The 14,362-nt window shown below is 36.6% G+C and overlaps 1 protein-coding gene across 4 annotated transcripts in view; it reads left to right on the top strand.

Annotated features, from left to right (window-relative positions):
• Positions 1 to 14,362, top strand: part of cacna2d3a (calcium channel, voltage-dependent, alpha 2/delta subunit 3a) — a 624,026-nt gene that overhangs the window by 418,622 nt on the left and 191,042 nt on the right. For all 4 annotated transcript variants that reach the window (XR_007933861.1, XM_051921047.1, XM_051921048.1 and 1 more), the window contains 2 exons: positions 3,234 to 3,314; positions 6,858 to 6,932. Coding sequence is in view for 3 of the 4 variants with exons in the window: in XM_051921047.1 (XP_051777007.1) it covers positions 3,234 to 3,314; positions 6,858 to 6,932 (156 nt within the window). In the remaining variant the exon portion in view is untranslated. The remainder of the gene's footprint in view (positions 1 to 3,233; positions 3,315 to 6,857; positions 6,933 to 14,362) is intronic.

The following is a 14,362-nucleotide window of genomic DNA, read 5'->3' as shown; positions in this document are numbered from 1 at the left end:
AGAAATGGAACAGCTAAAATCACATATTTTGCCATGTCTTTTAACAAGAAGTGATAATAATAGAAGACATTCAGAGCCATTAGAGTAGTTAATTGCTGAGAAGGTAATACTAGTATCTTCGTTCAGTCAGATGTTGTTACACTGCTGTCCAAACAAAAATAGGAAATTGTGGTGCACTGAAGCCTTGTGCTCAGGGCTCGAGTCACGTGCAAAAAGCATTAATGTATATACAGTAGGTTATATTTAAAACCACCAATATATTAATGCGTATATACACACACATACAGTACATATTGTTTAGCTAAATACAGTCCACTGAGGTTTGGACAATTAGTGTGACTCGTGGACACGTGTGCATGAAAATAATTCTGCAGCTCACGGGTCTTCATTTTAAAGTTTTATTAAAGATTCAAATCAATACGGTTTAACCAAAAATAAAAATTGATAATACAAAACGAACATTTTTATACAAGATGCTTCTGTTCAAAGCTTATATATATATATATATATATATACAGTATATATCTTATAAGTTCTCTATATAACACATAGCCATATGCTCACATGTCAAACATGCTGGTCTGACACATGAACAGTCAGAACACTGTATGCCGTTGTTACTCCATTGAAAACAAGGCAAATCAGACAGTTTCTAGCTAACTAAAGACTGACTAAAATTCTATTACTGCGGTTCAGATAATGCTGAACAATAAGTAAGTTCCATTACAAGTTAGCCTTAGGAATTAAACAGGTTGGTTGGGTTACAGCATGTTGCCACACTCACCACATGGCAAACCACTCGGTTTGAGATCCGAGCGCAGCCGTGCAATGAGTGACACCTCAGCACTACACTGAACAGAATCATCCATTCTTTACGTAGTTATGAGAAACTCACATTCTAAACAAATTAAGCAAATGGCCATGTGCATTTTAACACTAACATTAAACATCCTAAGACTGGCTCTTACACGCTGTGTTTTAAGGACAGTGAAAGAAGCTGTCCAAATACATTTCAGAATATGTGATTTTCAAATATTCACAGTGCTTATGAACACTCTCTCACATAAGACGAGGTTCTACCATACACCATATATCTCAGTACCTTCTGTAAAATGTATACGTCATAATTTTTACTGTAATTTAAAGGCTTTAAATATCATCCCTCATTCATATCCTATCCTGATGTTGTCCTAATATTCCTGTGAGTACGTATGTTTTTCGCTCATTTAAGATTCAGATACACCCAGGAATCAATGTCCATTGTTTATTTTTAAAATTGAATAAAATTTGAAAGAGTACAATTTGGTTACTGTCTTGTTTTCTAAGGTCACGTAACTACAACAGTTGGGGTCTTTATGTCATCAGAATGAGCTGTGAGCCCATTGTTTCTTATCCCTCAGTGGATAAACTAAATTTCTAAAGTCTCTTAGTGTGTAGTTAGCTTCATTCCAAGTAGGCCTAGTGGGAGTACTACTCTTGGGTTTTCAGATTTGCTTTGTCTTTGACTTGCATGTTTTGTGCTTAGCCTTTTGATTCATGCTTCTCTGGTTTTGTCTTGACTTTTTGGTTTTCGTGTTTTGCCTGCCATTGACTACATCTAGTCCAGTGTATACCATCTCCTAATTTTATTACACTCACAATCTTCCTTGGACACCAAAAACTGTAGTTAACATACTAAGGGATCACAAGTAGCCCCAAAATGATAAAAGAAGTGCAATTGAGCAACTTTTCCTGACACTGTGTAGCAATCACCGAATGAAGCTGCAGTTTACTAAACAAGCAGGAACCATCACCTAGTTATTGGGAGGTCCTAGTACTAACGAACCTTCCTGTACCCAGAACATTTCTTGAGGGATTTATACATTTTTAAATCAATGCAAAGTCATTTTTGATCAATAACCGCATACTCGGACCATACTACAATTGGTTTTATAATCTTGTTTTTAATAGATACTCTGTTTGAATGGATGTCTGCACTATATACAAATAAACATTCCTACACATTCAATGTTGAGAACTTTTTGAAAGAATTTGCTTGCATGTTTGATGAGCCAGATAAATTTTGTGCACAGTACTTAATTTAGTTCTTGAAGTTGTGCCAAGGCAGTAAAGCCCTAGGTGAATTCATAGTCACATTTATGACACTAGCGGCTGATTCTGGGTTTGGAGAATTCTGTGTTGAATACTTTACTTAGAAGTGCCTTGTCAGATGAATTTAAAAAATGAACTAGCAAGAGGATTCTCTAGAGGAAGTCTAGTCTTCACCAAAATGTCGGAGCATTTATGCTATCGAGGTATGCTTGTTATTAAATTGGCCTTAGAAGAGTGCCAAGTTCTGCCTGCCTTTGACTCTGTCTTGAGCTGCGTTTATCATGTTCAGGTTCAGTCGTACTTAACAGTAAACCTAGGACACCACAAAGTGTCTTGGACACTGATCCAACTATCATGGCTGCAGTGCTTCCTACACTGCCACTAACACTAACATTACAAAATCACAAATAATTGCATAATACCACCCAGCCCGGGCATAGCATCTATCCACAAATTAAAACAGTTCCCCAACCAGCACCACCAAAAGTCAGAACATTTCCACAAATGACAGAATACACCCATTGAAGAAATAGTGCCTCCAGCTAGATATTATTGCTGTAAGCCATTATAGCATACATGAAATTCAGATACACACCTTTAGTACCCACCTTCTGCACTTGTAGCGACATTGCTGTTCCCCTTCTCTACTGCGCCTTATGCCACACTGAAACTGTGAAAAGCAGTAGATCCCATCAGGCAATCAATCACCCTTCAATTGTTTGTCAGGAAATGTCATTTATAAATTATGTAAAGCCAAACTACACTGGAAAAAAATTCTCATTTTCCACACAAATAAGTCTGAGAATCTAACAAGCCTGTCAGTTGCTCTTGACTGCCAGCCCATGGTCATGTTCTGCCAAGAAGAGGTGCAACAAAGCCAGTACCTTCCATCATCTGTGGTGCCAAGGAATCAAAGTACTGAAAAACAAAACACTAATATCAGTTGCTGGCTAGGTCTCGATTCAATTTGACAGCCTGTTATCAACAGCCATAAATAAAAAGACAGAAGGATGAATTGTAACTGTCAATGTAAGATAAAAAAAAAACCTAATGGAATACAGATTATATGTATGAATGCTTCTTTTATGTTTTATCAATAAAAGTTATTTGACTGAATGCCTTCAACACTTGTGTTTGTGCAGCGCAGGGAAGGAATTCTTCTTGGTGTTGTTGGCACAGATGTCCCAGTTCAAGAACTACTGAAAGCGATACCCACATACAAGGTAAATGTTTACTGCTTAAAAATGTGTGTGTACTGGCACTTTCTTTGATTCAGAAATGCACTTTATCAATAGATACAAATGGCTTACAGTGGCTTCTATACAATTTTTCTTTTATTAATATACAGTATATCATTTATTTTTTAAATGAATATATTTGAAAGTAACATGTTTGTACTTATTCCTTCAAACCATTGCTACCTTTTCCCCCAGTTGTATTAATGTTTGTGCACTGCTAATAAAGTAAATGATTTAGATTGATTAATTTGATGAATTATTTAGTTCCTTTTGTAATTCTGGAAATGATGGATAATATTCCAGATAGTTGTGAACAAAACATGAAAGTTTCAATGTGCATACAGTATATATTCATTTTGCTAAATTTGAGAAATGCAAAACTCACTAAAAACAATTTTCAGGTGGTTTAAAAGTTTCTTGGGGTGGAAGAAGACAAGGACGACTTCTGTGTTTATCAGTGTTTTTTTCCCGTTGCTGTGTAAAGCAGATAATCACCGGCACGCCAGTGAAATTAATCTTATTTATGCCTCTCATTCACATCACCTTGGAGTTGTGGTGCGTTTTTAAAAATATGACATGCTGCATATTTTCTACACAAATATACACCAAAACACATTGTTATGCATATTACAGTATTTTCTTCACAGAAAAACTGATTAGACAGAAAGTCGCTTGTACTTTGACCGAGAAACTGCCCTTTTCTGTTTCCTAATTTCTGTCAACGAAGGGAGCTGCATTGCAATTGCTGAGGTAGTAATCATAATGGAAAAGTGGTCTTTCTCTTAACAGTACATACAAAACTAGATAGATAGATAAATAAATAGATAGATAGATAGATATGAAAGGCATTATTTGACATACATAGATAGACAGATAGATAGATAGATAGATAGATAGATAGATAGATAGATAGATAGATAGATAGATAGATAGATAGATAGATAGATAGATAGATAGATTGTCCTGAATGAAATTGCAGCAGACAAAAAAGACACAAATATACACATGACAAGAATTATATTAATCCTAAGTGTGCTAACAAGGTGCAAACACACATTTAACATGAATTATTTGGATTTTCTTTTCCCCCTCATGTGCTTTTGACTCAGCGATGGCCATCATCTGCATGAAAGCTCTGTGTCTGGCAGCTCCAGATCTGTGATGTCACGCTAGTATCTGGAAGGCTGGCGGTTCAAGTCCCACTTCTGCCAGAAGGGGTTTTACTCCGATGGGCCCTTGAGCAAGGCCCTTAACTAGAATATTGCTCTAGGGGTTCTGTACAATGGCTGACCCTCCTCTCTAACCTCCAAAGGTAATGCGAAAAGACAGTTTTCCCCAGGAGATTAATAAAGTTTATCACATTAAAATATAAATTGGAAGAACATAAAAACTCTTCAGGAGTGACAGATTTTGTTCAATATACTTGATCTGTGATTCTAGCAAAATATGCACATGCCCTTGGAAGGTTTATTCTTTATTTGTTTTAAATTTCATGCTTAATTTTAACTTTAGTATTTAGATACTAAATACTAGATCGATGCTTATACTAATATATTTATAAAATGGAAATGTAAAAATACATTGGTAAATGGCAATATAAGCTTAACTGCAGTACAAGGTTAGAGAATCTGCTCATATATGGGAAATAAATTAATTTAATATTTATCTACTTGAGCAGCATTAATTGTGTTCAAGACATTATACTTTAATACAGTGAATATGATATATCTTAATAAACACACTTTAAAAGTACAACCACACTGAGTCAAGCACATGTCCACATTCAGTTACACCAAGCCAGCTTTGGAGTTAATTACATTTTTAGTGACTTATATTGTATTTACAACAGGTAAAATTTGTCGGTTACTGAGTGTGAAAATGTGTTTAAAAGTTTTCTATATTGATAAGTTCACATCTCTGTAATACGCATACCCACGCTGTACAGAAACTGTGTTTGTTTTTGTAGCCTTAGTATATAACCACTAGGATGGTGAAACTTGCCATACAGCAAGGAACTGTCCATAGTACTGAATTCATTCCTGTTACATTATGTTGTACAATTTTTAGGTTCAGATTGTACCACTGTGCAATGTTAATAATAGTTATCATGGATAATTTGACTGATCAAATCATTAACCTAATTAACAAAAGAATACATAAATATACAAAGCACAAAATCTAAAGAGTACAGGCTTATAGGTAAGCAGTTATTTTTATATTTCCATTAAATATTTTCTAGGTTTCTAATTTTTCAATATTATTTATTAAATTCACAAAGAAGTTTAAACAAATTATACTGTATATTATAAAATTATGGTAAATATTATACTTCCTAGACGATGTTAAGAGAAGGCCATCCCACAACCCCAAATTAGACAAACAAGAAAATGAACAATTTACTACCCATGGACACCATCAACTAATGCATTGCTATAAGGGACTCTTGAACTCATTTCCTTTCCACAACCCTTTTCTTACATGGCACAGTTATGTTTGCATAAATTTATTTTTTATTCATTTAATCCTTTTCTTGTTTTTTAAAATATTTTTCTGTATATAATTTAATGAACTCTATTTTTTTTTTTGCTCTTTTTTACTGCCTTGCCTTTTTGTGCTCCCTGTTTTGAGTCTCCTTAATACATATTTAAATATTAAAGGAACTTTGTTTAGTTTTCTTGGGTCAGAGGCTTTTCCCATACTCTTTCTGATATTTTATGATATTTACATTTTAAAAGCCTCAGCTTCATTTTTGGGTCTGTGTAGGCCAGACCCTGCAATTGAAGTGTGGAGACTAGGCTGCCAAGGGTGAGGCCTGCCTTGGGGAGCACTGGTCTGGCTCTTAGTTGTTTTGAGGTTGAACCAATCTTTCTATTTTTGTGTGTGGGAAGTCACAACAGCCATTTGTATACTGTGGTATTTTTCACAAATTAATGGACACTAGAGTTGGTGAAGAAGTGGTAACATGCACATTTTCATACAGGAGTGCGTCACATTTTCAGCAATGTACAAGTGAGTCCCATGATAATTTCCTAAAGGGCACTTGGCATCCTTGCGGCTCTTAAAGGATTTCTTCAGGTTTATTCTCAAACAGCAGCATCACTGCACCAGCTGCTAGAACTGGGCTTTGAATCATAAACACTATCTTGTTGAAAATTTAAATCAAATGAAAATAAAAGCTAATTTCAGGCCTTTAAGGCAATGGTTTAAATATCATACCTAAAACTATTAAATTATTTTTCCATACTAGATAAACACTTTTCAAAAAATAATTTAAAATGTGTAACAAACTCAACTGACATTTAAAAATGTGTTATTTTATGAACCTTTTAAAATGTTGCATTTCTTTTGAAGGTAATGTCTGGGGCTTTAGGTTCATGTTCATTTAAATTAGCTTTGTGCAGACAAAGCCTCTGAATGTCAGAATATATGCTATGTATTACAAAGTATTTGATTGCACATGATTTTATGTAAATGCATCAAGTAAATCCTGTTTTCAATTCTTTTTTTAATTATTTTCTGTAATTACAGCTAGGGATTCACGGATATGCCTTTGCAATCACCAACAATGGATACATCCTGACTCATCCAGACCTCCGGCCTCTGGTAATCAAGATCTTATTTTTGATCCATACACATGAATTTATGATTATTGGGTCATCTAATCAGGTTTTGAAGCACTCAATCACATAACACTGGCAGAAAAGCTATTCAAACTCCAGGTGATTTGGCTTATTATCTGAGACAGGAGTTTCTGTTTCTGCTTGTTATGTAAAACTAACTTGAACTCATCTAAGAAGAAATAACACTAAATGGCATTTTGCTTGCAGTAAGTTTTTCTGGTGGCCTACCATCAGTTAACTTTTATGATTTCTTTAACTGCCATGAGCCATCTAGAAAGCACCACTTATATTTTTAAAGTGCACAGTGGATTTTAAATGTTCATACCATCTCAGAAGTAAAGGACTGTATTGTTGAAGTTTAACGGTTCATTAAGTAGATTAATATTTAACAATATGTGTCTTTTCTACACCGGTTTAACATTAACACTAGAATCCCTGAAACCAACGAAAAAAGTTATAATCCCAGGCCACCTTAAATTCCTTTGCACCTCTCCATTAGCATCTTTTATTTTGTAAATGTGTCAAGCAGCCTGCTATCTCATCCCTCCCACCGCCGCAGCTCAAGTTGGACAAAAAGTTCTCCCAGCTCAAGGCTCTTTATTTAGGTGCGAGGTGCCTGGAGTTGTATAGGGTAAATAATATATTGTTATTTGGAACACATGCATTTTACGTGTGTTCCATGTCTACAAATGATCTGGGGAAATGTAGGATGACAGGAAATGTGAGGCAAGAAATGTTTGAACACATAACTAAAACAGAAACTTTTTTCATGATATAGTACTAGTGACAAAATTTTGACATGTGTGAAGACTGAAGTCCAAATTTCAAATAAACACTTCCATAAAAGGTACAAGCATAACAAAACAAGTGATAACAAGGGATAAATGCAATTTATGCCACTCTTATTCTTTGCTGTTGCTATTGCTCTTCATTATCTAGTCCTCTACACTGTATTTATCTTGTCTATTCACATGATAAAGGTTGCACATAACACTTAGGAAATGTAACTTCAGTATGAAATAATTTTCTTATACTGGATTCATTACATATACCACTCTGTTTGTGATAAGCTTAATTTATTATTTTTAATGCTCAGTATGAAAAAGGCTATGAATGTAAACTTGGTCATTTTTTCTTACAAGATGTGTATTAGTAAATTACACAGTTCTACAAACTTACAAGTATTTGTTCTATTTTCCATTCCATATTAGCACACTGTATATTCATATTAAATGAATATTCCCTCCTTTGGTTCGGTTGACTTCTTTGCGGCTTGTTTCTTCACCATGTTAAAGCTACAATATAACATGGACAAAGGACCACATATCAATGACAAGAAGTGCATGCTATTTGGAATCATGACACACAACCCAACACAGCATTTAACATCATCCTTAAAGATGTGGTATTGGAAAACTTTTAATCTGTGCCAAGATACATTAGACCTGCACATAGTAAACAGTCACCTAAATACATGCTTTCTCGTATTTATTATTATTGTACATTAGGTACATAAATAACTGTCCTACAAACTTCTAGCTTTTACAAACCTTTAACTAATTTGGAAATCAAAAGGTCATCAGTCACATCCTTATAGTTAGCCCCTTTTCTCTCTCACAGATATGCATTAAAGCAAGGGTGAGATGACTGTGATGTTACACGAAAATTCCAAAAGTGAGTGAATGAATAAATGAATGAAAAAGCTTAAGTGGTTGAAAGCTGAGTCGCTATCCAACTGAAAATAGATATGAGATAAAAAGGGCAGAATAAACACCACATTCTTTTAGTGCAGGCTCACAAAACTCAAAGAGTTCTCAGATCTTTACAATCAAGCCAGATCTTCCATGTAGGCCTGAAAAATACCAGTAGGCCTCACAAGCTCAGTGTAAGTCTGGCCCCAAACTTAACAATCAGGGTTGGCAGTCTGCACTCCAAGAGGGGCCAAAGTTAAAAGATTATAAAGGACAGAGTAACTGCAAAACACCCTGGCTTAAAGAGCAAAAATGTAGTTTCTTAAAGATTTTACCATTTATTTACTGAGAATTAAAAATGCAAAATAAAAAAGTGGCCTCAAAAGAAGAAACACAAAAATAACCAAATCAAAAGTATACCAACTTAAATAGTAGCAAGTCATAAAAAGAGAAATAAATATTTAAAAAATCTTATAAAAACCACAAAGGAAAATCAAAGAAGTGATTTTTCAGCATCAAGCAATCAAAAGGCAGACTATGGAGAAAGAGAGAAGCAGCCTGAAGTAGTCTCCTGAAATTGTCAGATACAAGATGAGTTTGCATGAAGGCGGTTTGATCCGTGTGTATCAGTTCAGAGTCAGAATTCACATTATTGGTGAGGTACACTAAGGTGTAGTCTGAATTTGTCTTTGTAGAACAAGTACATTCACATACAAACACAACATAAAATACAAAAAAGATATGATGCAGAATACAAGGGCAACACACAAATTAGATAAAATAGAACAAAATATGAACAGGAAAAAAATTTCAAGGTGTGTAGTTATACATAAATGCTATGTAGAAACTCAGGCCTTATTATTTGAGAATAAATGGAATAACTGCATGTGGAAAAAAATCTGTTTAGGTGATATGTTCTTTTAGCTTGCACCACACAAAGGCACGTGACATCATTGGAATAAATGGTGCCCAGGATCTTCACCGTAATTTTAGAAAGCAATTTTATTTTTCAAGTACTAGGGGGCTTCACCCCCTGCTCGCTTCGCTCGCCAACCCCCGTGTTTGGTTTTCCGGATACACACTTTTAAGATTTTTTTTCTTTGAATTGTTGCTATTTCATTAGTTTCACTTTTATTTCAGAACTTCTATAAAAACAATATTTGCAATCTTGCGAGTCCCAATATGCTGAATCTTTTTAATGAGGTCAGGACAGGTTTCTCTGTTTGGAATTTCAGCACAGACAAAACGATCTATATCATCAGCAGTTAATAATTTTTCTTTACAAAGTAAAAAAGTAAGTAGAGTTCTGCATTGGACTCCTGTCTGTAAAGTCGTGATATTTTCCTCTCACAGTTCCAAAAGTACATGGGGTTACCAAGGTGATACCCCAGCTTTTGTCTAGGTTTTTGTACAAGGGCTAGACAGAACGTTTTTGACTCCTGGTGTAAATGTAGCTTTTTAAATAAGCAGACAGATAAATATATATAAATGAACAAAGTAACCAATAAATGCATTCTCAAGATTCTTTATTTGTCACATGCATAGTTATACAGGACAACACGCAGTGAAATACATCCTGATCCGCTTATCAAAAACTGTGCAAAGCTACAAGAATATCAGTTAGATTAACAAAAAGTCATAGATTGAAAGATAACAGTATATTAGCACATAATAAGTAAAATTATGTGAATAAAGTAGAATTAAGTGTTAAGGTGCAATAGTGTAGTAATTATTGTGCAAAACCAAAGTTAGACTGGTGCATAGTTAAATGAAGCAGTTTGTTTGTTTGTGCTACTGCGATCTTTACTTTCTTTTTTTATATTTTCTAATTTTCCTACTTTCATATCCTTTAACTTTCTCCACATGTGTATAGCGCCGTTTTTTTTTTTTGTTTGTTTTTTTTGAGCTTTTCTAATTTCACTGGTTTCATAGTCTCTAACCTGCTCTGCATGTGTTTAGCGTCACCGTTTGTAAACGTCTTTATGAAGTTCTACTTTGTCATTTTACTCATTGTCTTTTAGTTCTGAGCCGTACAGTACAATACATAGAACAGAATAAATCCTCAATACAATATAAAAATAAAAATTCTAGAAGTACGGAGTAGAATTTCACTTTAGATGATATCACATAACATGATTTGGATTTGTTTTAAGTCCTGGAGACCTTATTCATCAAACTGCCTCCCCCATTTTGCCATTCCACATCTGAAATAGCGCTAATCCGATGAAAGGACCCCTCATTCCCACGTCCCCATTCATCAGGGATGACTTTACCTTAGACAGGCAATCTACAATTTAAAGAGATTGTTATTTTCTTGTGAATTGTTACATATGCATTATTTTCACTTTTACTTTAAAAACGTTTGTAAAAACAATACTTTTCCTTTATTTTTGGCCATATGCCTGGTTACATCTCTTTCTTCCCAGACGTATAATGCTGCTCGTGTTGTGAAGGGTGTTGCGGCTGAACGTACGCTAAGGATATACCTTTGGATCATTTGCTGTGTTTTTGCTGCTTGCTAGCTGCCTCTTCTGCTTGTCGCATGTCGTTGTTTGAAGAGCTCAGAGCACATGATGCTTGCCTGCCAAATGCAATCCAACAACTGCTAGCTTAGAGGTCTGTTGACTTGTTTTAAATGATGGCTCACTGTCTGGTCTCGCGTGATGTTGTAAAAGCAATACCTGTCTTTCATTACTGGCCCCGGGCGTGTTTGAATTCTTTCTTGCAGGATGTATAACGCTGCTAGCGTTCGGGGGGGGTTATAGCTGCTGTCGTGCTGCCCTTCCATCTCTTTAAAGCCTGTACAGCCGCTGTCCTTTTTGCTATGGCCCTGGGACAATCTCTTGGCACCAAGTCTCATGTTTACGGTCCCCGCGAGATGCACCGTGGCAAGTCTCCTTGGTCTCGCGGGTCTTCTAAATGTCTTTCGAGATTATCACATATCATAGCCTTGCATTTGCTTTCCATTCCAGGATTTCCTTTTATATATAGAGAGACATCAGTGGTAACAATCTCCAACATTAGCATAGGTCAGATCAGGTTAGGTTGGGGAGCATGCACTGGTACAGCACATTGCCGCACCCACCACATGACGAAACAGCAGGATCTTAGTTAGCAACCTCCCAGGCAGACACGCAGTCCAGTCCCACCCTCCAGAAATGACCATCCATCTGCTGCAGCCAGGTGTTATGTGGGCATTCCCTTGGCCTGGTCCAGCTGCTTGGGCCCTCAACAATGAGGATCCTGTGAGCTGGATCAACCTCGGGGTATTGCGCCATAGGGCCATAACTGATGCTCCCTCACAATGTAGGTGATGTGCCCCATTTGGGACTCTGTGAACAACTACTCATTGTACACAAAGTCAAACCAGCAGTACCCAAGGATTTTCACAAGAGACACAGTACTGAAGGAGTCCAGTCTTAGAATCCGGTCATTAAATAGCGTCCATGTCTCACAACCATATAGCAACACAGGAAGCTCTAAGGACTTGGACCTTTGTTCTTTTGCATAGATAACAGGAGCGCCACATACCCTTTTCCAGCGACCTCATGACCCCCCCATGCTCTCTCAATCCGTCTACTGACTTCATAGGAAGAGTCAACAGAGATGTGAATGTCGCTGCTGAGGTAAGTAAGCCTATCGACATGGTCAACACTCTTCCAGCAGACAGACACACTTCTGATGGCTAACCCCAAAAGGTCTTTAAATGCCTGGTTCTTGGTTTTTATCCAGGATACTTGTAAGCCCAGACACTCAGACTCCTCACTCAGTCTCTCGAGAGCCCTGCTCAGAGCCTCCATTGACTCTGTGAAGATCACAGCATCACCAGCAAAGTCAAGATCAGAGAATCTTTCTTCACTAACAGATGCTCTACAGCCGCTGGACCCCATGACCCTGCCCAGCACACAGTCCATACAAGCACTGAACAGAGTAGCAGCAAAAACACACCGCTGATGAACCCCAGAATCGACTGGGGAAAACACAGAGATTCTGCATTTAGCATAGTTGCAAGTCTTTGGTTGGTTTGAAGTGTAATTAATCATTTATAGTAGGATACATAAAAGAGTTATAAGTAGAGGATTGAGGCAGTTGAAATAGGTGGAGGAAGCTGGTCCCAACAAGTTAAAAAAGAATTCTGGATGGAAGATAACAAGCTCAAGTGCCTTTTCACTTGTAATGTCTTAAAGATTTTTTTATCAACTTTAATAACTTAATGGGGCATCCAACAAGGCATTACCCTCCTCTGACAGATATTAATAGAGCTACGGAAAACTGAGGAATGCTCAGAAAATATATTGGAATACAAAGTTGTAAATTCTTCATTTTTTAATTTATGACTTTTAATTAAATAGTTTGATTTGGGTTTTTAAGCAGACGTCTAAAAAAGAGATGAATTTCTCTGTCTGAGAAAAATACAAAGGAATTTACTTGGCATTGTTTAATTCATTTGCATCTAAGTAATAGCAAGTTCGACTAGTTTTAATCATGGGGGTAGATGGGTCCTTTCATCAGATTGGCTGGCCCAGCGCTGACTCAACTGTGGAATGGCCAAATGGGGGAGGCAGCTTGATGGCTGAGGCCTTCAGGACTCTAAACAAATCCAAATCATATTATGGGATATCATCTGCTGTTAAATTCTGCTCTGTACTTGTAAAATTCTTATTTTTATGCTGTATTGAGGATTTGTTCTGTTCTATGTATTGCATTGTATTGACCCCCTTCTTTTTGACACCCACTTAACTCCCAGCCTAACTGGAAAGGGGTCTCTTTTTGAACTCCCTTTCCCGAGGTTTCTTCCATTTTTTCCCTACAAGGGTTTTTTTGGGAGTTTTTTCTTGTCTTCTTAGAGAGTCAAGGCTGGGGGGCTGTCAAGAGGCAGGGCCTGTTAAAACCCATTGCGGAACTTCTTGTGTGATTTTGCGCTATACAAAAATAAATTGTATTGTATTGTATTGCATTTTAACTTTAGCTTTTTACCCTTCAAAACCCTGAATGAACGCCTTGGGTTACTGTGGACGAAGACACCAGACAAAACAGCAGGTGTGGTCATATGGCAGCTTTATTTTCTCATCGTCACAGTGAGCAGGTTTCAGAAAAACAGGCAATCAATATTACTTGACAGTGTCAGGGCTCTTCTGAACCTCATCTGTTGGGTGGGGCAAGTTTTTATACCCCTAGAATGCGTGATTTAATATTATTATGAAATGCAACAGTCGACACTTTATTATACATAATCCTTGAGCGCCTCCAACGCCCCTTTTGCAACTTGATTTCTTGGCTCCTTTGTTATGGCGTTCAGATGTAAACTAAGGGAAAACGTGATAAGGCAGTCTCAGTGTGGAATGCTTAGACCTTGAGTCCTTTGGACAAATATTTTTCCGTTTGCTCAGCAAAGCGTGTTTTTAAAGCTTACTTCTGCTTAACTTCTTAGTACAAGGGAACGAAGAGAACATTCATCTTTCACATTACTCATTCCGAAGTTATGCTTGCTTTAATTCAAACTCTTATTAATTCTGGCCCATGACAAGTGCCTTGCAAATGCAGTAGAAATTATTTTTTTCCAAAGCACTTAATCACCTCCCAAAGCACACTAGATTCTGAGGCTTTTCCTACTTTAAATGATAAAAACTCATTCAACTCCTTTCTGAACCGTTTGCAAAATTGCTGTTTATTTAGTAGCATACTATTCAAAGGCTGTTTGACTGTGTGAGGCTGATGCGGC

This window comes from Erpetoichthys calabaricus, chromosome 18, assembly GCF_900747795.2.
Source record: "Erpetoichthys calabaricus chromosome 18, fErpCal1.3, whole genome shotgun sequence".
Classification (NCBI taxonomy): Eukaryota; Metazoa; Chordata; class Cladistia; order Polypteriformes; family Polypteridae; genus Erpetoichthys; species Erpetoichthys calabaricus.
The sequence above is the reverse complement of the archived record's forward strand: the minus strand, read 5'-3'. Positions and strand labels throughout refer to the sequence as shown.